General features: G+C 42.6%; 2 protein-coding genes across 5 annotated transcripts in view; one reads left to right on the top strand and one right to left on the bottom strand.

Annotated features, from left to right (window-relative positions):
• DYNC2LI1 (dynein cytoplasmic 2 light intermediate chain 1) overlaps positions 1–14,030 on the top strand; it is a 56,046-nt gene extending 42,016 nt beyond the window's left edge. The window contains exons 14-15 of one of the 2 annotated variants that reach the window (XR_007150782.1): positions 587–773; positions 12,912–14,030. The gene's annotated coding sequence lies outside the window, so the exon portion shown is untranslated. Of the gene's footprint in view, positions 1–586; positions 1,570–12,911 lie in introns of those variants that run through there. The other variant, XM_047852058.1, reaches the window with a different exon arrangement.
• ABCG5 (ATP binding cassette subfamily G member 5) overlaps positions 407–23,364 on the bottom strand; it is a 31,789-nt gene continuing 8,831 nt past the window's right edge. For 2 of the 3 annotated variants that reach the window (XM_047852052.1, XM_047852053.1), the window contains exons 5-13: positions 18,447–18,579; positions 17,146–17,285; positions 16,255–16,384; positions 15,580–15,793; positions 15,292–15,497; positions 14,375–14,513; positions 8,631–8,816; positions 1,908–2,020; positions 407–732 (exon numbers count right to left, since the gene is read on the bottom strand). In XM_047852052.1, coding sequence (XP_047708008.1) covers positions 539–732; positions 1,908–2,020; positions 8,631–8,816; positions 14,375–14,513; positions 15,292–15,497; positions 15,580–15,793; positions 16,255–16,384; positions 17,146–17,285; positions 18,447–18,579 — 1,455 coding nt within the window. In that variant the 3' untranslated portion in view covers positions 407–538. The remainder of the gene's footprint in view (positions 733–1,907; positions 2,021–8,630; positions 8,817–14,374; positions 14,514–15,291; positions 15,498–15,579; positions 15,794–16,254; positions 16,385–17,145; positions 17,286–18,446; positions 18,580–23,364) is intronic. The other variant, XM_047852054.1, reaches the window with a different exon arrangement.

Consider the following 23,364-nt stretch of genomic DNA (forward strand, 5'->3'; position numbering starts at 1 on the left):
GTCTTCATCATCCAGCATCTGCCTAACATCCTTTTAATGTGGTTGAGTAATTCAGCCCCCTCATGTAGGTTTTTAAATGATAATGAAAGAATTCCTACCTAATTCTGCATGATGCTTGCTCTAGTCAAACCCACAATTCTCTTTTCTGTTATTTACAGTGAGTGATCATTCACATGTCGTCTTCTTACCAAATCTTGTATCAAGTGTAAGCCTAATTTTTTTTGTTTGTAAGCATAATTTTTTAACTGATGTATTTTTCTGCATCTGGAACAAAGAAAAACAGTCTCACCAGTCTCCCATAACTTTATGAATTCTTGATATTTACATATTTGGACCAGCTCAGTCACAATTTCCAAATATCACATGTCCCTGCAAGTTGGAATATCATGACCTGTGTGGATCTGAGGGGCACAGATGGGAGTTTTAATGTTTAAAAGACTTTATATTATCAAGAAACATGTGACTTTCTTAGTTTAGACATTCCAAGTAGTCATGCACATTTGGGGTGTAAGGTCCATTTTTGCAGCAATGTTCTTTACTATCTGCTAATGAGATGATCCCTTACTTTAAAAACAACTATTCCTAGGATAACAAGAACTGGGATAAAGGCATACAAAATCAGAAAGTTTGTCGTGAATCTGGATGTTGCACCTGGGCAGGTTCTCTCAATGAATTGAATTCCTTGAGTGAAGGCACACATTGGATTAGTTGTCACAGAACCATTTGAGCTGCCTGCCAGGAAGATTGACAGTGTCAGATATGATGCTTCCCAGGTAATTTAATCAACAAGTATTTACCAACTGTCTGCTAAGTATCTTTTGTCATGAAAGATATAGGACATTTTAGAGAATCCAGAATTCATTATTAGATGAAGCAATAGTGGGTGCTCTGGGTCCTGGCTTCATTTGAAGATGGAAATGGGTTTGTTTCCATTTGGGGTATAAACTCATTATCATAGTACTGATAAAAATCATGATCTCTTATGATCACCTAGTACTGAATATCCTAAGGTTAGATGTTACCACCTAAAAATATCTAAAATAGCTACTAAATTCTGCCCTGTTCTTTAGCTGTTTTCACAAAGTGGCCTGGGATTTCCATGGCCAGAAGGACCTTACTATGGTCCCACTGCCTCTCATGGGATTAGGAAAACAGACTTTTGCCAAAAATGGCTTTACTCAGCTATATATATATATATATATATATATATATATTACATACATTTTAGGAAGGAAGCCACTGCAATTTGCTTCAATCTGTTCTGTTCAGTAGGTATAGAAACTGACTCCATCCAGAGTATACAGGGGTTTACCTCAGCATACATTAGGTCTTTTTTTTTTTTTTTGAAGATTTTATTAAGTAATCTACACCCAATGTAGATTACCCAAATTCACAACCCCGAGATCAAGAGTCACATGCTCTTCTGACTGACCCATCCAGGCACCCCAGGGCTATCATTTTCTACAAACAAAAGAGTGGCCTTAAGCTATTGGCCTTTGACAGGTGACTAACTTGACTTTTATTTTAAGAATCAAAGAAACTGGGGCGCCTGGGTGGCTCAGTCGGTTAAGCGCCCGACTTCGGCTCAGGTCATGATCTCACAGTTTGTGAGTTCGAGCCTCGTGTCGGGCTCTGTGCTGACAGCTCGGAGCCTGGAGCCTGCTTCACATTCTGTGTCTCCCTCTCTCTCTGCCCCTTCCCTGCTCATGCTCTGTCTCTCTCTGTCTCAAAAATAAATAAACATTAAAAAAAATTTAAAAAAAAATCAAAGAAACAGACTTTTATTTCAAAACAGGTTTTAAATCTATTATAAGATACAGCTTTTGTTTAAAAAATACATTTCCTCAGGGAATTGCTTCCTCGGAGGAGTATGTAAAAAAGATTATATTCCAAAACAGAGTACTTACCACAAATGAAATTCTGTCCATAAAACTCATTGACTATAAGAATCTCAGAGCAGTATTTTTGGAATGTAAAGTAACTGAGGATTTTAAAAGGAAGGGACATTTCTTCTGTGTTTCTGAAGAGAAAGAAATAGAGATGAAATTCAACAGGCTCTGGTAATAGTCCTACCAAATGAAAAGAAAGACAACCCTCATTTTACATTTCCCGTTATGAATATAGTTTTTATCTCTCATTATAAAAATTGCACTCACTATACAAAACATCAAACAATACTGAGAAGTACAAAGAAATACCACTGCCCAGAAATAACCATGGTTAATATTTTGATGATATATGTAATGTGTGTACGTATGTTTATAAAATTTTACATAATTGGAATCATATTCTTCATGCTCTTTTCTAACCTGCTTTTTTCAACCAAACATATGTCAGACAGCCTTCCAAGTCAGTAAGCATAGCACTCCATCATTTTTAATTATAGCTCGGTGGTCCATTATAGTAGAAACCTTAATTTAACAATCCCCTGATGATGGATTGGTGTCTAATTTTTTTTTTTGATAAGCACCACTGATATAAACATGAAAGAGAAAACACACCTAACACATCACTTTAAAGGAGGATATTTGTGATTAAACAAAGATTTGAAGGAGCTAGTGTGTGACGTGAAAATTAACTGTAAGAGGAGAGGATGGAGGGAGCAAGCAGACACTCATTGTGAAAATGAACTCTGTCCCCTCGGTTCAGTCTATTTCAGAGAAACTCCATGCTGACCTTATGGCCTCCTTTGTCCACTATATAACTTCTGTCAATCAAAAAATATGTAATAAATTCTATATGCAAGGCACTAGTTCTAAGTGCTTGAGGAATTCAAAAGATATTTCCCCTAGAGAACTCACAGTGTAATTGGGGACACAGAATATATACCCTTAAGACTATAAAAATACACAGTGGTAAACAATTTGTGCCAAGTATAAAAATCTAGCACCACATGTCCATGACATTCTCATACTTAGTATTTATGGGTTTTTTGGGGTTTTTTTTTTGTTTTTTTTTTAACCTATTCTCAAGGGACTCCCAAGCCCCATGACTTTGAGTTTACTGGCAATATTCTAAGGCACAAAATTGAATTCGCCAACTTAGAGGCTGCTAATTGGAAAGGACAGGCAGGAATCTGGGGAGGAAGGAGGGAAGAGGAAGGACACTCCAGGAAGGAAGGGTGGCATGAGCACAGGCATGTCAAGGGCTGCACATGGGACTCAAGGGCCAGAAGGGCTAGAACAGAGGCTATGAAGCCATGGGAGCTGGGTTTGGAATGACAGCCAGGCCTTTCAGTGAGCTGACACTGAAAGACCATGAAAATAGTGTTTTAAGGTAATTAATGTGGCACCAGCAAGTAGAAGGGACCAGAATAAGGGCAGATTAGGAAAAGCAGAAAAGCAAAGGGAGATTACAGCAGTAGTTCAAGTATGAGATGACAAAGGCCTGCAACAGGATGATGGCATGACAGGCTGATTGCTCAGCTAGCCAGAGGGTTACCTCCTTGAGGTAGGAACCGTGTGCCTTCATCTTGCAGTGCACTACACAGGGTGAAATAGAAGTAAAGGCTCCACATGCATTTGTGATTTGACAGCAAAGAAGAAACCCAACAGAAGTTGGTGACTGATCCAGTATGTACACAGTCCAAGGAGAGAGTAGTCATTCATTCATTCACTCAATTCAGCAAATATTTTTTGCCAATCTGTTTGGTTCAAGGCCTTGGGCTGGCCACTGAGAACTATAATGATGAATGAGGCACTGCTGCTGCCCTCAAGAGGATGCCATCCTTTTAAAGGAAGGATGCAAAGAAACTGAATCAGTTATCAAAAGTCTCCCAACAAAGTCACAGGCCAGATGACTTCCCAAGGGAATTCTACCAGACATTTAAAGAAGAGTTAATACCTGTCCTCCTCAAACTGTTCCAAAAAATAGAAATGGAAGGAACACTTCCAAACCCCTTCTATGAAGCCAGCATTACCTTGATTCTAAAATCAAAGACCCCACTAAAACGGAGAATTACAGGCCAATATCCCTGATGAATCTGGATGCAAAAATTTTCAACAAGATACTAGAAAATTGAATTCAACATTACATTAAAAGAATTATTCACCATGATCAAGTGGGATTTATTCCTGGGTTACAGGGCTGGTTCAGTATTTGCAAATCAATCAACATAAGACACCACATTAATAAAAGAAAGGATAAGAATCATATGATCCTTTCAGTAGATGCAGAAAAAGCATTTAACAAAATATAGCATCTTTCTTGATAAAAATCGTCAAGAAAGTAGGAATAGAAGGAACATACCTTAACATCATAAAAGCCATATATGAAAGGCCCACAGCTAATATCATCCTCAATGGGGAAAAACTGAGAGCTTTCCCCCTGAGATCAGGAACACGACAGGATGTCCACTCTGACCACTGTTGTTCAACATAGTACTGGAAGTCCTAGCCAGCAATCAGACAACAAAAAGAAATAAAAGGCATACAAATCATCAAGGAAGAAGTCAAACTTTCACTCTTTTCAGATGACATGATACTCTACATGGGACACCCAAAAGACTCCACCAAAAAACTGCTAGAACTGATAAAAGAATTCAGCAAAGTCGCAGGTACAAAATCAGTGTACAGTAATCAGCTGCATTTCTATATGCCAGTAATCAATCAGCAGAAGGAAATATCAAGGAATCAATCCCATTTACAGTTGCACCAAATACTATAAAATACCTAGGAATAAACCTAACCAAAAGTAAAGGATCTGTATGCTGAAAACTATAGAAAGTGTACGAAAGAAACTGAAGACGACACAAATAAATGGAAAAACATTCCATGCTCATGGATTGGAAGAACAAATATTGTCAAAATGTCAATACTACACAAAGTAATCTACACATTCAGTGCAATCCCTATCAAAATAACAACAGCATTCTTTACAGAGCTAGAGCAAAAAATCCTAAAATTTGTATGGAACCAGAAAATATCCCAAATAGCCAAATTAATGTTGAAAAACAAAACTAAAGTGGGAGGCATCACATTTCTAGACTTTAAGCTGTATTACAAAGCTGTAATCATCAAGACAGTATGGTACTGGCACAAAAACAGACACATAGATCAATGGGATAGAATACAGAACCCAGAAATGGACCCACAAATATATGGCCAACTCCTCTTCAACAAAGCAGGAAAGAGTATCCAATGGAAAAAAAGCCTCTTCGGCAAATAGTGCTGGGAAAACTAAACAGCGACATACAAAAGAATGAAACTGGACCATTTTCTTACACCATACACAAAAATAAATCCAAAATGGATGAAAGACCTAACTGTGAGACAGGAAAGTCATCAAAATCCTACAGGAGAAACCAGGCAGCAACCTCTTTGACCTTGGACGCAGCAACTTCTTACTTGACATGTCTCCAGAGGCAAGGGAAATAAAAGCAAAAATGAACTACTGGGACCACTTCAAGATAAAAAACCTTATGCACAGCTAAGGAAACAATGAACAAAACTAAAAAGCAACTGAAGGGATGGTAGAAGATATTTGTAAATAACATCAGATAAAGGGTTAGTATCCAAAATCTATACAGAACTTCCCAAACTCAACACCCAAAAAACAAATAATCCAGTGAAGAAATGGGCAAAGGACACAAATACACATTTTCAAAAGAAGACATCCAGATGGCTAACAGACACATGAAAAGATGCTCAACATCGCTCATTGTCAGGGAACTACAAATCAAAACCACAATGAGATACTACCTCACACCTGTCAGAATGGCTAAAATTAACAACTCCGGAAACAACAGATGTCGGTGGAACCCTTGTTCACTGCTGGTGGGAATGCAGATTGGTGCAGCCACTTTAGAAAACACTATGTAGGTTCCTCAAAAAATTAAAAATAGAACTACTTTATGACCCAGCAATTGCACTACTAGGAATTTATCCAAAGGATACAAAAATGCTGATACAAAGGGGCACATGCATCCCAATGTTTATTGCAGTGCTATCAACAATAGCCAAATTATGGAAAGAGACCAAATGTCCATTGACTGATGAATGGATAAAGAAATGTGTGTATGTATGTGTATATGTATATATTATATGTATATATCTTTACCACATCTACACACACACATACACACACACACAGGAATACTACTCATTGATGAAAAAGAATGAAATCTTACCATTTGCAACAATGTGGATGGAACCAGAATGTATTATGCTAAGTGAAATAAGTCAGAGAAAATCAAATACCATGATTTCACTCATATGTGGAATTTAAGAAACACAACAGATAAACATAGGGGAAGGGAAGGAAAAGTAAGATAAAAACAGAGAGGGAGGCAAACCATAACAAAATTTTAAACACAGAGAACAAGCTGAGGGTTGCTGGAGGGGAGGTGGGTAGGGGTATGGCCTAAATGGGTAATGGGCATGAAGGAGGGCACTTTTCGGGATGAACACTGGGTGTCAAATGTAAGAGATGAATCACTGGGTTCTACTCCTGAAACCAAGACTACACTGTATTATAACTAACTTGAATTTAAGTTAAAAAAAAAAAAATAGAGGTGTCTGGGTAGTTCAGTCGGTTAAGTGTCTGACTCCAGTTCAGGTCATGATCTCACAGCTTGTGAATTCAAGCCCCACGTCAGGCTCTGTGCTGACAGCTCACAGCCCGAAGCCTGCTTCAGATGCTGTGTCTCCCTCTCTCTCTGCCTCTCCCCCCCACTCATGCTGTCTCTCTCAAAAATAAATAAACATTAAACAAATTAAATTTAAAAAAAAAAAGGAAGGAAGGCTGCAACCTAAGCGGCACTTGACAGGCTCCCAGAGAGCTGATCTAGCCAAGGGACCATCAGAGAGGCTTCGTGCAGGTGGCAAATGGGGACAAATGGATCCATGAAAGACACAGGAGGACAATCAGGCTACATTATAGAAGCCCCTGGAGTACTTTAGAGAGGAAGGAAACATAGATCTAAATTTACTGACATGGGACTGTCCAACATTATACTGTTAAATGCATCCTTAACTCCTCTACAACAGCATAATGTCATTTCTATTAAAGATTATATAAAAGTCTAACAAGATACACAACAAAATTTAACTGAAGGTTGCAATACTTCAGGTAACTTTTAGTCTTCCTTATGCACTTCTGTATTGTGTACATTTTTTCCCCCAAGAACGTGCATTATTTTGTAAGCAGAAAGAACAAAGCTATTTCTGTTTGTGTTTAAAGGAGGAGACAGCCAAAAATGGAAATGTTGCGGGCAGTCAGTCAGGAAAGGTGATGACTTGGAAAAATGTGAACTTTATGATTAGGAGGTTGATGTGGTCCTTGAAGAGCAGATTTTCATTTCAGTGATGGGAGTGGAACCCAGGTGAAACCTTGGGATATTGAGGTTTTGCAAAAACCCCCAGAGTCTTTGGTAATGTTGGCCACTGCCTCTCTTTCAAACAATGAATTCCCTTTTCCAACAAACCAAATACACAAAATAGTGCCAGACGGACTGGAATATGTAATGATTCAAATATTCAAGTGGAGATCCTGCCCAAGGTGGGTCTATACCTTGCTGGCTTGATTGCATACCTTTGGGGTGATTTGACTTGAACATTTTTTAAGCAACACAAATACAGTGTAATAATGGTGGTGTAAAAATAATCCTCTTTGATCAAAACCAGCTCACTTCACTTTGTAACACTTCACTTGCTAGAACTCACTACAGCTTATGAAGTGTCTTCCTGTTGATTATCTCATTTGCTCCTCATACTCCCCTGAGGAAGGTGGGACCAAGATCATTAGTTTCATTTATTAAGTGAGGAAACTAATGTAGATAGAAGTGACTTGCCCATGTGGCAGCTAAGTGCTTAGAGGAAATCTCTAATTCCGGGCAGCCTTGCTCTCCAGGGAGCCGCATGTGGCCTGTTGAGTCTTCACAGTGGTTTGACTGGAGCAAAGTTAAGTATGAGGTGAGTTTAAGTCAAAGAAGCAACCACCGTCACATGTCCTCAGGGACCCGTAGTGTACTTACAGGTCCTGCTCACATTACCTGCCTGGGACTACTGGCGCCCTTCAAAAAATTTTCACCCTTTCTGCTACTGCTTTTTTAAAATGTATGTATGTGTGTATATATACTTCTTGCTTATAAAATGATGTTTATTATAGAAATTTACAAAATAAAGGAAAATATGAAGAAAAAATATTACCAGAGATAATTTCTGTTAACATTCAGCGTGTGTCATCTATTCCTAGTATTTTCTTGATCACACAAGCTCTTATCTGACTGTTCTTACTTCTTAAAAGAAACTGGGAACCAGAATAGAGACACCACAGTGCCAGGGCAAAAATGGATTAAATGCATGCTATTTAGCTTGCAATACAGGCAGGGAGTTTTTCTGGAGGATGGATTGGTTTTCCTCCTCTTGTTATTACATGTGAATCAAATATGGATAACATGCCTCAACTGTCATTTCCTGATCCTCAGTGTGAAGACACTTTACTGAACAAATAGTAAACAGTTCAAGGTCTAAATAACAATGGTAAACAAGCACTATAAATACTCCAGACCACAAGGTGATACCTTTAGCCAGTATCACATAGCTCTCCTCTGGAATGCCTTATAACGTCATTATCAAGTGACAATTAACAACAAATCATCCATGAAAATCCTTTGAATTGTTGTATCTTACCTTATTAATCCAGATCCTACAAATATCCCAGCAACAGAGAGCAGAGCCACCATGCTATTGACCACATTTGGGTTTTGGACCATACCAAGTAGCACAAGACTTAGAAATTCACCGATCAAGTGGGGAACCAAGAGAGCAGCAGAGAAATACCCAAATCTGGCAACCTCAGGATATAAACCCAGAGTCCTAGAAAAACATAAAATCTTTAGTTTCCTCTCCAAGGGTTATCTAATAAAAATATCACACTTGCCTTCTACGAATAAGTTCATGGTGGTTAGTGGGTGGGAAGCGTTTGCAGGGTAAGCCAAACTCCCCTTTGAAAGGCCTTTTCGAAACACAGCCAACATCTGAGACCATTCATTACCACACATTGTTTCTGTTGGCTCCAACTTAGTGTGCCACCTTTTCCAGCTCCTTCAGTTCTCACAGGAAAATATTAATACTTAGACAATGGTCGCAACTAGTGCAATAAATAGGGTTGTTGAACTCTCCGGGCTTCTCCATAATTAACCATGTTCTGCCTAGTTAGCACTGCTCCTACTCTAGCTAGCCTACTTTCCCAGGCTCACTCCATGGGCTTCTCTGCCCCTCCATCCCTGCACTTCATCCCCATCATGCGGGGTTGTTGCCCACGTGAAAACCCTTCGCTACCTCCATTGACTCTATTCCATTCTTGTCTTTTATTCTACCAGCCCCTTCCACTGATTTGATCTTCATTTTCATAAACACACTTCCCTATATCCATACCCCTTAACTCTTACATTCCTTCCACTACATACATTTCCCCTGGTGATAGCATGTCCTCAACAACCATTAGACATGGCTGCCCTTTCTTCCATTTGTAGAGTAAGGAAAAGGAGTTGGCCTGTCTTATAAGCATGCCTGCTTACCACTCTTCAAGGCCTTCCATCCTTATACAAATCATGAGGTTTGCTTATACTGTTAATCCTCTTTCCCCGTGTAATCCTTTTACAACATTCTCTCAACTTTGAGGATTTTATAGCATCTGGACCAGGGTCAGTCTTTGCACTCCTGTCCACTATCATTATCCTCAAGGTCTTTAACCTTCTTGATGAACCACCAACATCAGTGCCTCCTAATTAGGTAACCTGATCAATTCCAGTGGTTCCATCCACCTAATCTTCATTATTCATCATGTCTTAAACTTTAATGTTACTCAAAACTGTTCTACTTCCAAAATTTCAGATTCTAAAAGTGCTCTCTCGGGGCACCTGGGTGGCTCAGTCGGTTAAGCGTCCGACTTCGGCTCAGGTCGTGATCTCGCGGTCCGTAAGTTCGAGCCCCGCATCGGGCTCTGTGCTGACAGCTCAGAGCCTGGAGTCTGCTTCAGATTCTGTGTCTCCCTCTCTCTGACCCTCCCCCGTTCATGCTCTGTCTCTCTCTGTCTCAAAAATAAATAAACGTTAAAAAATAAAAATAAAAATAAAAATAAAAATAAAAAAATAAAAGTGCTCTCTCTGATCATGGCATCCCTCCTGTCTCCTGTTTCCCCTAAGCCCTCACTGCCTCAGATCCTTACCTGCTTCTGCTATTCTTTGCCTTCCCAATCACCACACCTGGGAGCCCTGTTATTTCACTTAGGTTCTCTCCCTGTAGGTGTGCTGAACAGGGCATAATCCTGTACTAATCAGATCCACTATGCCTCAGCCGGCCCCAAGACACCTTACTTTTTCTCATTGCTTATTGGGTTCCAATAACACTTCCCTCATGGCTAATATATACCTGTATTTTAAATTATCTCCCCAATTTCAAACTCTCTCCAGTGCTCAGCAGATGGAATCCTCTCCCATTTTATGAATTTCTTGCTAACTTTATCTTCCCTATTTCTTATCTTCCATGTATTGTGCTCATTCTTTCTCTTTCCCCCTTATCATTGCCAAGTTGATCCTATCTACTTGCTCCTTGATTTCATGTTACCTGATTCCACTATCCCTACCCTGCTCTACTCTGGAAACGTAATCTGTGACTTATCCTATTTTGCTATAGTTTCATCTATTCTCAATCTAATGGTTTTTCCAGATGGTGTTATTTACCATATCCTGAAATATCAATTCCCTGAGCCTGATAACCATGTGAGCAAATTGCCTTCCCTTCATCCTACCCTACACCACCAAGCTTCCCAAGCAGCATCTGCTTCTCCCATCTCTTGGAAGCAAGAGCTTCCAAGCAGCATCTTCTTCTTCTTACTTGTTCTCTTGTAAATCTGACTTGCACCTCCACCAACCTATTGAAGCTTGTTTTTGGAAGACTGCCAATAACATCCTAATCTGATGCTTCATCTCCTCGAACCCCTGCAATATGAATGAGTTTACTACACTTCCTTGAAATGCTCTCCTCCCTCGGTTTCTCTGATGCTGCCTGGTCCTGTTACTCCTTCTGCCTCCCCGATCACCCTTCTGCTTCCCACACTCTAAAGGTGCCTCCTAAAGTTTGCACTTGGGGCACCTGGGTGGCTCAGTCACTTAAGCGTCCGACTTCAGCTCAGGTCATGATCACACGGTTCATGGGTTGGAGCCCCATGTCGGGCTCTGTGCTGACAGCTCAGAGCCTGGAGCCTGCTTCTCAGATTCTGTGTCTCCCTCGCTCTCTGCCTCTCCCCCACTAATGCTCTGTCTCAAAAATAAACATTAAAATGTTTTCAAAAAAATAAATAAATAAGGTTTACACTCAAGACTGCCTTCTCCCCTTCCAATATTCTCTCCTATAAAATCCATTCCCAGGCCTTTACTCTTATTCCTCTTTTTCTTTCTGCTGTAGCCTACCACCAAAACCTCAGCATGACGTGTCTCATCTGATGTCCTGTAGCATACCGGATGCAACATGTTCAAAACCAAGTCCGTGCTCTTTCCTGTCAAGATGCTGTCACCATCCCATTCCCTCAGATGGAAAACTCAGGCATTCTCTATGACTTTCTTTACCACCAAGAAATCCATGGTTTCTAAGCCCATTTGATTCTACTTTCCTAGTATTTCAAAGTGAATCCCCTTTTGTTGCCACTGCTCCTCTCTTCAGCAAGGCCTCTGCCTTTCCTATAGGCTGCTGCCAAGGCTCCAGGGTCTCTGCCCTAACTCCAGTCTGCTGCCAAAGCGGGCCAGCCTCACCCTCCAGAGTCCATCACAGATGGGTCACTCGCTGGTTCAGACTTCTCTCCTATGTCCCATCCCATTATCAAATCCACTTCAGCTCCTTAGCCTGGCATTCACCATCTCACCAGAGGGGCCAGTCAGATCTTTCACTACTCTTTACAATCCTTCATTCCCACAGCACAACTGCATCTTTTCTCTGGAAAGGTTTTATGTTGTTTTGCTCCTGAACTTATGTCCCTGCTCTTTCTTTTCCTGGAATGCCCTTGCTCCCTTTTCTATCCATTGGAATTCTGCTCATCTGTCCTCCAAGAGTTTTGTCCTCCAAGAGCTGCTCTCCCCGCTCAAACAAATTGGCTCTTGGTCTCCTTTGTCATTGGCTGGGGTGGGGAAGATACCCCATCTGTACCTCAGTTTGCTCACCTACAAACAAGGATAGTTATAGTACCACCCTTATAGAATGATTGAAAGGATTACATGAATTGGTATATTTAAAGCTCTTAGTGCCTGACATAAAGCAAGTGCTCAGTATGTGTTAGTTGTTGTTATTATTGTTATATTCCTCAACATAGTGACTGTGCTTCTTTATAACACTAATCTTAACACTTTCTTGAATAAAAGTCATCTGGAGATTTATGTCCACAATCCATCATATGAAATGCTTTAGGGCCAGATGTATTTTGGAATGTGGCAATTTACAGATTTTGGAAAGTCTGTACACTGCACAGACCATACTTGTCACAGTGGGATTAGGGACTCCACCTGTAACCAAGCACATTAATATTTCTGCTAAACAGGAGTGTTTATGTAGGAAAAGTACAGGGAACATCGTGTGGGTTCACATCTGATTTTACCACTGAGTTCATGTCAGCATGTTGCTAGAAGAGTTACAAATACATTCTGACTTTCAGAGATGTTTAACTTTCAGAATTGCAAGCCTGAGGGCAGCACCTCCTGTTCACTCCTCTTTGAGTCTTCTGTTGCACCTAGTATTGTGCTGGCTAAGCTACTGCTTAGTAGGCATTCAACAAACATTGCTGTCATTTAATCAAAGTGTTTGCTATGTTGCTAACAGCATGCTACCACTGGAAATGATTCTGACTTTCTATATCTGACTTTAATCAAAAATAGTCCTGACCTGTATGCTTACACTTCCCTGTTTTCTTAAATCTTACAGAACCTTCTCATGGGCAGTTTTTCAAAGACTGTATGGTCTTCAAGATCAGTGCTTCACAAATTTTAAAGTGCACATGAACCACCAGGAGGATCCTGTTAAATGCAGAATCCAATTCCGTAGCTGGGCCTGAGATTCTACATGTTAAACAAGTTCAAAAGCAAGGCTGACACTGGTCTGTGGGCTACACTGAGTAGCAAGAGTCTAAATTACCGAGGTCTTCAATTTTCAGCCAACCCTGATTTACTCAAAAATGATCAGGTTGTAAATGATCTGTTCCTGGATCATTCAGCCTGAACTAGACAGGCTCATGGTTTGTTTACATCATGGATTAGAGTCAACATGTTCCTGAGTGTCAGAGAATGAGGCTTCATCAGGTCCAGCAGGGAGGCCCCATGGTCCCTGCCATCGCCCTCAGCGGGGAGCCCAATCTGCTAACTCGGAGCAAGTGGCTTTGCCTCTATCACTCTCCAGAGTGATACCAACTTCTAAGCACCTGCACCAAGACCTTCCTAGTCCTCATCTGGGAGCTCAAACTAACTAGGCCCTGGTTTATCTTTTACCTATGTATCACTTAATTCATAGTAATTATTGGTATTACATATCATGGGTCTGAATACTGGCTATGTTAGGAGCACCTATAATTATTCAGGCAGTCATGAATCCCGTGGCCTGAAGACAACATCTCAAGACTGCCTGAAGTTCTCCTGGGATGACAAGCTGGGCACATTTACACTACTAGAGTCACAGAATACCAGGTAATACCCCCATCTTTTCTTACGGGAAAGCCACAGGCATTAGGAAAGATACCTCTCCCTATGACGATAAATCATGCAAATAACTACACATTTTCAGATTTATATCTTTTAAAAGCTCTAAGAAACAAAAAAAACAAAAAGAAGCATTGTCTATAAGCCATCAATCAAAACCGAACAGCATCAGGGATGCTTCATGGCTCCTCAGTGCCTCTTCCCATAGTCATTCTTCCATTGCTCAAACCCCCTCACACCAGCCCAACTGTGATGTCACAGGTGGGTCAGTGGAAACGTCAGGCAGAGTTGCTGTTCCAGCTGACAGGTGCTCGGAAGCCTTGCTTAATGTTGAGCCATGCTTAACAGCTGCTTGCCACCTCTACCCCCCCCCCCCTCCCGGCATCCCAGCTACTTAAGAGCGATCTTCTCTGGCCAGGCCCTGCAGGAGATGTGGGACATGCCTGTCCCTGGCACATGTAGTCCTGCTGATCTGCTCTGAGGTCCCATGCAGCCCCCAGCTGGGCTCTTTTATTTGTCCTGAAGGACAGGACATTGTACTAGACACTGATGGGCAAAGACAGACCCCCCCCCACCAGGGCCAAGAGCAAGGAGTTGTCCACCCTGGAGCTCCCCCTCCATTGGTCCCAGTGGCCATCTGGGACTCCCCAGGAGGCCTGGCCCAGGGGGACTAAACACCTTTGAACAACCCCTTACCAATAGCACACACTGCTGAACATCATGGTTGCAATGACACTGAAGGGGAGGACGTGCAGCACATAGGCCAGCAGCATCTGCCACTTCTGGTACAGGCCGTCTTGGCTCTCCTGGTCACTGACAGCTCGCAGCACAGGAACTGGGCATGGAAAGCAGGTTTCAGAACAGCTGGCCACCACACAGCTAAGGAAGGAGGGCTAGCCAAAACTAAACCTGAGGCTGTACAGTGGGAACCAGCCAGGGCTCCCTAGTCCTGGAAAGGGGAACCTGCCATCCACAGAACTATAAATACCTTCCACCACAGAAATCTACTCTACTTGAATTACAGTATGGTTGCAAAGGCTGTCCTATTTCCTTCTAAAATCAAAGGAAGGGTGTCACAAATTCAAGAACACACGTGCAAAAGGGTCATGAATGTGAGGTACTTTGTCCTCTTTTTGTGCAGGGTTTTGGCACAGAACATCAGGCAACTAGGTATTGCTTCTGGATTCTCTCAGTTTTAAAATTAGGTGCTGGCTATCCTAAAATAGTCTCCAAAAAGAATTTAATGGTGCAAAGTTGGCAGGTATCTGGGTTCCCAGGGGCTGTACATCCTAATGGCCGAGAAAGGGATAACAGGGATGATCTTTTTTAAAAAAAACCCTTCCCAAACCCTGCCCCATCAGCAGCTCATAATTTCATGTTTCCCTGGATCCTTAGACCCTCAGAGAGATCTACTTGGTGAACTAATTCACACTAAGATATCAGTAACTTAGTAGTTACCATTCCCCAGGGAGAGAATCTGGAGAGGGCCAAGTTTAGCTCAGCAAAATACCCTTATAATCATGGAGTCTTGCAAGGTGCCAGCTGGAGAAGGGAGATATTCAGGAAGAGAGGAAGTGCCGCCCCCCCCCCCAGCCCTAGGTACAGGCACGTACACAGATTCACAGCGTTGAGCATGCCTGTATATGGGGTGGCACCTACAAACTGGTATAGGAGACCCACGCGATCCTGGACAGCACCCTTCAGCACATCGTTCTGGACCCGCAGAAGATAGAAAACGATGAACAAACCCATGATCAGATTCTGAACAAGACGCATAATCACTGCCAGCTTATTTCTCAGTAAGTTTCTTGTCACTCTCCTGAAAACCAAACAGCCCTGTTTTAATTCCTTTTCTTTCACTGGTGGATGCCTAACCACCTAAAATGGGCTGAGGCTCTTACCTTAAGAGAACACCCAGTTTAGAGAGAGCTCCAGGAGAATCTTTGGTTTTAAACGGAACCGTTGACAATGTTTTCAGGTGTTTTGCTCTTTCAATATTCTCCAGGGTTTTGTGATAAATTGCTGATTCTTTGTAGGCAGATTCAATCATCTGGACTCTCTTGTAGGTTTCCATTTCCCGTTCTTTGCTTTGAGTATCCACTGATGTCAGGTCCACTAATTTTTTCCCAAAAGAAATGGCCCATGAGTTTTTAAATGCAAATATATGCACAATGGCTTATAATACATGTTTCATCATTGATTCAGGAGTACTAGCCCACCTATAAAATCAAAATATTTTCTGTTCATGCCCACCTATAAAATCAGAATTCTTTTAAAGTTACCTGCAAGGCCTTGAGGATTCAACTGAGGCTGTCTGTGAGAATTTAGAAGCTCAGCTATTTTTCTCTGACAAAGTGGATATGCACCCATTTAAGAGAGATCTCCCACCTCAGTCTGATAGGTCATCTATCAGATGGTAAGTTAAGGGACCCAGCCAAACTAATTCCTTAAAGAGTGAAAACACCAAAACAAAAACAAGAATAAAATCCACCAGTGCTGTTGACATCCAGGCAGAAATCTGAGATGGTTAAGTTTAATAAACATTCATGATGGGAAAGGTGAAAAAAAAAACTTACTATAAAAGTCAAAAGGGTTTGAATGTTCGGGACAAGGGTAATTGCAGCCATTGAAGAAATCAAGCATTTCCACCGGTGTCCCACAGAAAACCAGCTCTCCGTAGCTCAGAATGGCGATTTTATCAAAGAGCTGATTGGAAAATAGATGGTATTAGTGTATAATCAGGTTACCATATTCTTCAGGAGAATAAATTTCCAAGCAGTGAGTCCTTGATTATCTTAGCCATGCATCAGTATTCTTATTGTGTCCACTGGAGACACACAGAGCATGTCCCTATTTTTTTCAGCTGGGGTTGCTCCTGTGCACAATGCTGCATCCGGCCTGGGCCCAGCATCACATCTGGGGTGGAGGAGAACTCCTGGAGCTGGCCAGTGGACCTGGGTCTGAGTCCTAGTCGTGCCACTGAGTGAGTGACCTTGGACAAGATGTTCATGTGTTTAATCTCAGATCCTTGTCTACAAGAGGCAAATAACAGCTCCTGGGAAAGTATCCTGGGAACTATCCTGGGAAGATGAAGTGAGATTTTTGGAAGGAAATCTATATGATTCAGTGGAAAGACACAGCCTTTGAAGCCAACTGGACCATGAATGCCACTTCCAGCTTTTTTACTGTGTGGTATTGACTCAATTTGGCATCATTTCTAAGGCTCCCTCTTCTCTATTAAGTGACAGTACAGATGCCCACCTCATAGGACTGTTGTGTGGACTAAATGAGCTAGTGCACAGAAGGTATTTGGCACATGGTAGGTGCCCTTCCTATATCAGGAAGCCCATACTGGCTCCAATTGCTCTGGTTGACAAGTACTAATCTCTCCCTCATGATCCCCATCTCAACACACACATCTACTCACCCCTGATGAGTTAAGCAGGAACAAGAGACGTCCCTCTCACCTGAAAGAGCTCAGAGCGTGGCTGGTGGATGGTGATAATCACAATGCGGTTCCTGCGAGCCAGCTCTGCCAGGAGGACAACGATCTGATTTGCTGTCATGCAGTCCAGACCTGTGGTGGGCTCATCAAACAGCATGACCTCTGCAGGCAAGGAAGGGTCAGGTTTCTGAGTCACTGATGAGCCTGGGCTTTGGGCTCTAAACTCAGAATTTTGAATAGTTCTTTATGGAGATGTCCCATCCCATCTTACTCCATCCAAATAGTATGCTGTGAGGAGTACCTGCATGTAAACCGGCTTTCAGCCCAAGCCCAAGAGAGAGAACCTGACCTAGTAAGACCCAACTCCCAGCTGCATAGCACATTTTGGCTTTAATCCTTGAGGGAACAGGGCAGAAACAAGATCAGCCTCTCACATGGTACTGTGGACTGTTGGGGCTCTGTCCAGAGGACCAATGACAAAGCACGAGGGCTGGTGAGCAGGCACCAAGTTGTTTTCAAAAGGTTGAGAGGAGGCTGGTTAAAAAGACATAACCTCACTTTATGTGGAGCACTTTCCAATACTGACAGGGTTTCTGTGCTGCAAAAAACTCTGACCCATACAACAAAGTCCGAGGTGGGACAGGGGCTTAGATTCTTTAGAGAGTTTAAATGTGGTTCTTTCTACCTAGAAAGTGAGATGGGCTGTTAAGAACATCTCTCTTCCTTGTCTTCCAGTGATCAACCACCATCTGAAGAGCAGGCAGTCTTAGTCTGCCTCAGTGTAGTATCCAAATGTAGTACGTCCTCTTCTAGGGGCATGTAAGTGCTAAGGTTCCTCCAGTGGCAGGGAGAATGACCAAACTCAGCAAGAGAGGCAGGTGACTGGCTACCTCATCTTGATACTTCTCCCTCCAAAATATACACTTTTTTGTGTATCAAAGTCCTGCTTTAATCCCTGCCATTTCATTAGTACCTCTAGTCACACCAAAACTCACTGGTTTTCCACAGCACACACAGTGGTGCTGCTCTAGTAAGAAGTTAGGATGGACAGGCCAGGCCCATGTGTTCATGGAAGACCTTCACTGCACATTAAAACACAAATGCAGTGTTTCCAAGTCTAAGAGCTGTTTTGTACTCAGATGGTGGAATGGCATCAGGAACTACATAGTATTTCCAAAGAAACTGGGTCCCTGGTTTGATGTCAGGGACGTCAGTTCCACACAAACCTCTCTGCAAATGGAGACTAGGAAAAAAGGGACCGAAAACGTCTCCAGACCTATGGAAGTTGGGCAGCAGCTGGTAGTAGTTCTGAGTCCCACTTACTGGGATCCTGGAGAAGCTGGGCTGCGATGGAGACCCGGCGCCTCTCGCCATTGGAAATTCCCCCAAGGTTGTAATTGCCAATCAGTCGATCTGCCACGTGGCTCAGACTCAGCTCTACCATGACTGCATCCACCTGTTTGAGACACAAAGTCCCAGAAGGCTGGTCTGCTGGGCTGCTGCCCTAATTCATGGCCTGCAGGTGGCATGGGAGAGGCAACACACTTCCCGGGAGTGCTCAGCCACTTTCACCACACTCTAGGGAGAACATGCCTATTACGGTAAAATTCAATTTGGTCTAAATCATAATACATGTGTCAGATTAGAACAAATAATAAAACTGTTTTTCAAAAGTCTCTAGAGCAACAAAACTGTTTACATTTGTTTCAGGGAAATTCACCAGGAAACACTGGAGACTTCATTGGACTCCTATTTTCACAGAAATCGTTTTTTTAAGTTTTTAAATGTTATTTTTGAGAGAGCGAGAGAGAGAATGAGACTGACTGGGGGAGGGGGAGAGGCAGAGGGAGACACAGAATCCAAAGCAGGCTCCAAGCTCTGAGCTGAGAGCACAGAGCACAACATGGCGCTCGAACTCACGAACCACAAGACCACGACCTGAGCTGAAGCTGGATGCTTAACCAACTGAGCCACCCAGGTGCCCCTGTTGGACCCCTATTTTCAGATGTTGCATTGAGTCCAGCGTAAAGATCCTCCAAAGGTACAGTTACAACATAGCTTTTTAAAATATGTTTGGGGGGCACCTGGATGGCTCAGTCGGGTAAGCATCTGACTTCGGCTCTGATCTTGATCTCACATTGAGCTCCAGGTTGGGTTTTGTGCTGACAGCTCGGAGCCTGGAACCTGCTTCCGATTCTGTGTCTCCCTCCCTCTCTGCCCCTCTCCCGCTCACACTCTCTCAAAAATAAACATTTAGGGGCGCCTGGGTGGCGCAGTCGGTTGGGCGTCCGACTTCAGCCAGGTCACGATCTCGCGGTCCGGGAGTTCGAGCCCCGCGTCAGGCTCTGGGCTGATGGCTCAGAGCCTGGAGCCTGTTTCCGATTCTGTGTCTCCCTCTCTCTCTGCCACTCCCCCGTTCATGCTCTGTCTCTCTCTGTCCCAAAAATGAATAAAAAACGTTGAAAAAAAAAAAAATTTAAAAAAAAAAAAAATAAATAAACATTTAAAAAAAATATGTCTGGTTTTTGAAATTTTATTATAATAAATGTTTTATATACCAAAAAAACCCTAATTTGGTTTGAACTAAACCTGACTACCCTTATATAACCCAAATAAGTCCTGGAGTCCCACCTGGCCCACTTTCAGTGTGGTTTTGCATCAAATATAATCCAGTTATCAAAAGTAATTAAAAATAATGCCAATTCTTTACTTGAATATCTTTAAGGACTTTACAGAGGACCCAGTTTATTACCTACAGCCACACTTCATGTCCTGTTCCAGTTCTCTCTCCACTTCTCTTAGACTCTGCCACTCCCTGACACCCTCTCCTTACTCCTCCTCCTCAACTACCCCAAAACTAGAAACATTCTTTAATGACTGTCTAATCAAGAAGGTTGGCCTTTTCCCTCCCATTCCTTCTTTCCTTCCTCAGCTTAACCCATCTCCAGAGACTCAAAAACCTCTACTTCTGGCCCTGCCTTGCTGATTACCCATATCTACATAGGGCCCTGGGGAAAGCAGCTAGAAACAGACTGAAAATACCTACATATATGGTAATGAGTTGCATTCCCATACACATCCAAAGAGACTGTGTTACTTTTACCATGAAAAAAGAAACAAAACACTACATTAAAAAAAATAACAACAGGGGTTCCTGGGTAGGTCAGTCGTGAGTCTGACTTCAGCTCAGGTCATGATCTCACCACTCGTGAATTCGAGCCCTGCATTGGGCTCTGTGCTGACAGCTCAGAGCCTGGAGCCTGCTTCAGATTCTATGTCTCCCTCTCTCTGCCCCTCCCCTGCTCGCATTCTGTGTCTCTCTCAAAAAGAAACATTAAAAAAAGATATAATAACAAAGTAGGGGCGCCTGGGTGACTTAGTCAGTTAAGCACCCGACTGTTGATTTCGACTCAGGTCATTATCTCACAGTCATGAGATCAAGCCCTGCATCGGACTCAGTGTGGAATGCAGAGCTTTCTTGGAATTCTCTCTCTCCTTCCCTCTGCCCTCCCCGACTCGTGCTTGCTCTCTCTCTCAAAATAAGTAAAAACTTAAAAAAAAAATAACAACAAAGTAGATTGGAGTAAAAGAGGAGATGATTTGTGGAACAAAGTTCCAGAAGAGCCAGGAGTGGGATCAAAAGCATAGATGTAGATTTGACCACAAGAAGGAATACATCTGTATTACATCCAAAGGAAAACGAGGTTAATAATGCATAAATAAACCAGTATGATTTATTTTGGAAAAAAGGGTCTCCTCTTGCCATCAGAGTAGAAGGATCCTGGAATTGAGTTTTGCTTGATATGGCCAGGCTGATGTGCTCACCTGCCAGGGCAGATTCCTGAGCATCCCTGTCATTTGCTCTGCAACAACCAGAATAAAGGAGTAAACTTGCTCTCCTGGCTTGGAAGGGATAGAGAGAGGAGGCATTTATTTAACCTGTTTCAGATGTCTCATACTCTATCCCAAAGCCTCTCTGGCGAACACTACTGGGAATGGAATTCACAATGTCTTAGAAGGAACCCTTGGGATCACTGGGATCAACAACCTCTATGCTATGTGTTCTCAAATAAATGGACTCATTCCTCACATTAATACCAGGAGAGATGCATTATTATTTATTCACTATGGAGGAGGAAACAGATGCTCAGAGAGGTACATAACTTGCCCAAGGTCACACCACTAGCAAGTGACAGACTGGGACTGAGAGACCTGTCTGGGTTCTCAAGTGGCCCATGAAGCACAAGGTTTAGCCCACAATCCAGCAGACAGAGACTGCCCATGTCAACCACAGCTTTATGTTCAGGTTCCTTAGAGGAGAGATCTGCTGTGCTCTGCCCTCTATTACCACCATTTCCTTCTTACTACTTTGTCCAGATTTTATGTTCTGTGGACTAGATTTGCTCAGAAAGTACTTTCTCAGGCAGAGGAACTTTCACAGGACTTTTAGGGGCTGCCAGTGCCAAGAGAACAGTTACTGGGGGCAGGGGGGGACAATTTTGCCATCAACTTATTGCAAGGCATCCATGAATTTTCAGAATATTTATGCATATATGTGCATTTTCTGGGGAAGAGATCCATGGCTTTCTTAGATTCATTCTCTCATCGGGATATGTGACATAAGTGGATCACTAACTCAGAAGAATCTGTTTATGATTTCATTTCTCCCACTCAGATACCAATAGGATCTTCTCCTGCCCTTTTTAGAAAAGAAATACTAAAGCAAGCAGAGTCCATAGATGGACTCATCTGTTACTTACTGTCAGGGCTAAGTCACATGAATATGTCTGTGCCTCAGTGTGGGCTGAACTCGACCTCCATCTTCTCTCATCACAATGCGGCTCGGGAGATCCCAGGAGCTCAGGAAGGCATGATAGAACTAGACAGCCTAGGGTCACATCCCAGCTCTGCCATTCCCAACTATCTGATCTTAATCTTGTGTGTTAGGAGATAATGCCTCCCTCATAGGGTTGATGCCAGAATGAAATGCAATACTATGTGTGAACAAAGCCTGACTAATGCCAGCCAGCTATGAGAGTTCAGAGTACAGACACACCTTGTTTCACTGTTCTTCACTTTACTGGGCTTCACAGATATTTGTGGCAACCTTGTGTCAAACAAGTCTACTGGCACCATTTTTTCCAACAGCATTTGCTTATTTCGTGTGTCAATAAAGTAATTTTACTTTTTTTAAGTTTATTTTTAGGTATTTTGAAAAAGGGGGGGGGGGCTGGGAGAACGAGCATGTGCAAGCATGGGAAGGGCAGAGAGAGAGGGAGACAGAATCCCAAGCAGGCTCTGCGCTGCCAGATGCGGGGCTTGAACTGACTAACCGTGAGATCACGACCTGAGCCAAAATCAAGAGTCGGATTCCTAACTGACCAAACCACATCGGTGCCCCTAAAACATTCTTAAATTAAGATGTGCATTGTTTATTTTAAACATAATGCTACTGTACACTTAACAGACTACAGTATAGTATAAATATAACTTTTACATGCACTGGGAAACCAAAAACTTCACCTGACTCCATGGATTTTGGTATTTGCCTTACTGCAGTGGTCTGGAACCAAACCTACAGTATCTCCAAGGAATGCCTGTATAACCTAGTAGAGTAGCAAGAACCTCACCATGCGTTCTGAGTACTCTAAGGTAACCTCCAGGAACAGAGCTAAGTATCACTCTGTGAGGCTGATGGTCCTCTTAGAGGGCCAGGCTCCTCGCTAAGACTCCTCTGGAGTAAAAGCTTATCCTCCAGCACTGTCTAGGACTCTCAAACAGAAGAATGCTCTTTACTCACCCGGGTATTTTATCAAACAAATTTGCTGGCACTTGGGACACAGCTTAGACCTAATTCCACTCTCTAAGCCCTGTCTGAAAGTCCAATGCCAGGGACAAATTGAGCAAGTTCCTGGGGCAGACTCAGCAGTGCTTGATAAGGATGGGGCACCCTCAGCCGAGATGGAGGATTTCCTTCGAGCCCCAATGGCATTAAAGGAGGCTAACCTTGGAGTCTGGACAGCAGATAGAATTTGTGTGCCCAGGAGGAACTTCACTGTGGCTTTGCTGAAGCCTCTGAAACAGATGTTGCTGGCCTCCTCTGGTGACCCTCCTCTGAGGGCCTATTTCCCAGGGAACTTCACCTGCTTTGTAGGTGGCACACCTACCCACACACCCTTAGTCCCTGTGGGCTTACCTCTGATTACCTCCAAATTAGATACACTTAAAGAAACAGACTGAA

Source organism: Prionailurus viverrinus, chromosome A3, assembly GCF_022837055.1.
Source record: "Prionailurus viverrinus isolate Anna chromosome A3, UM_Priviv_1.0, whole genome shotgun sequence".
Taxonomy (NCBI): Eukaryota; Metazoa; Chordata; class Mammalia; order Carnivora; family Felidae; genus Prionailurus; species Prionailurus viverrinus.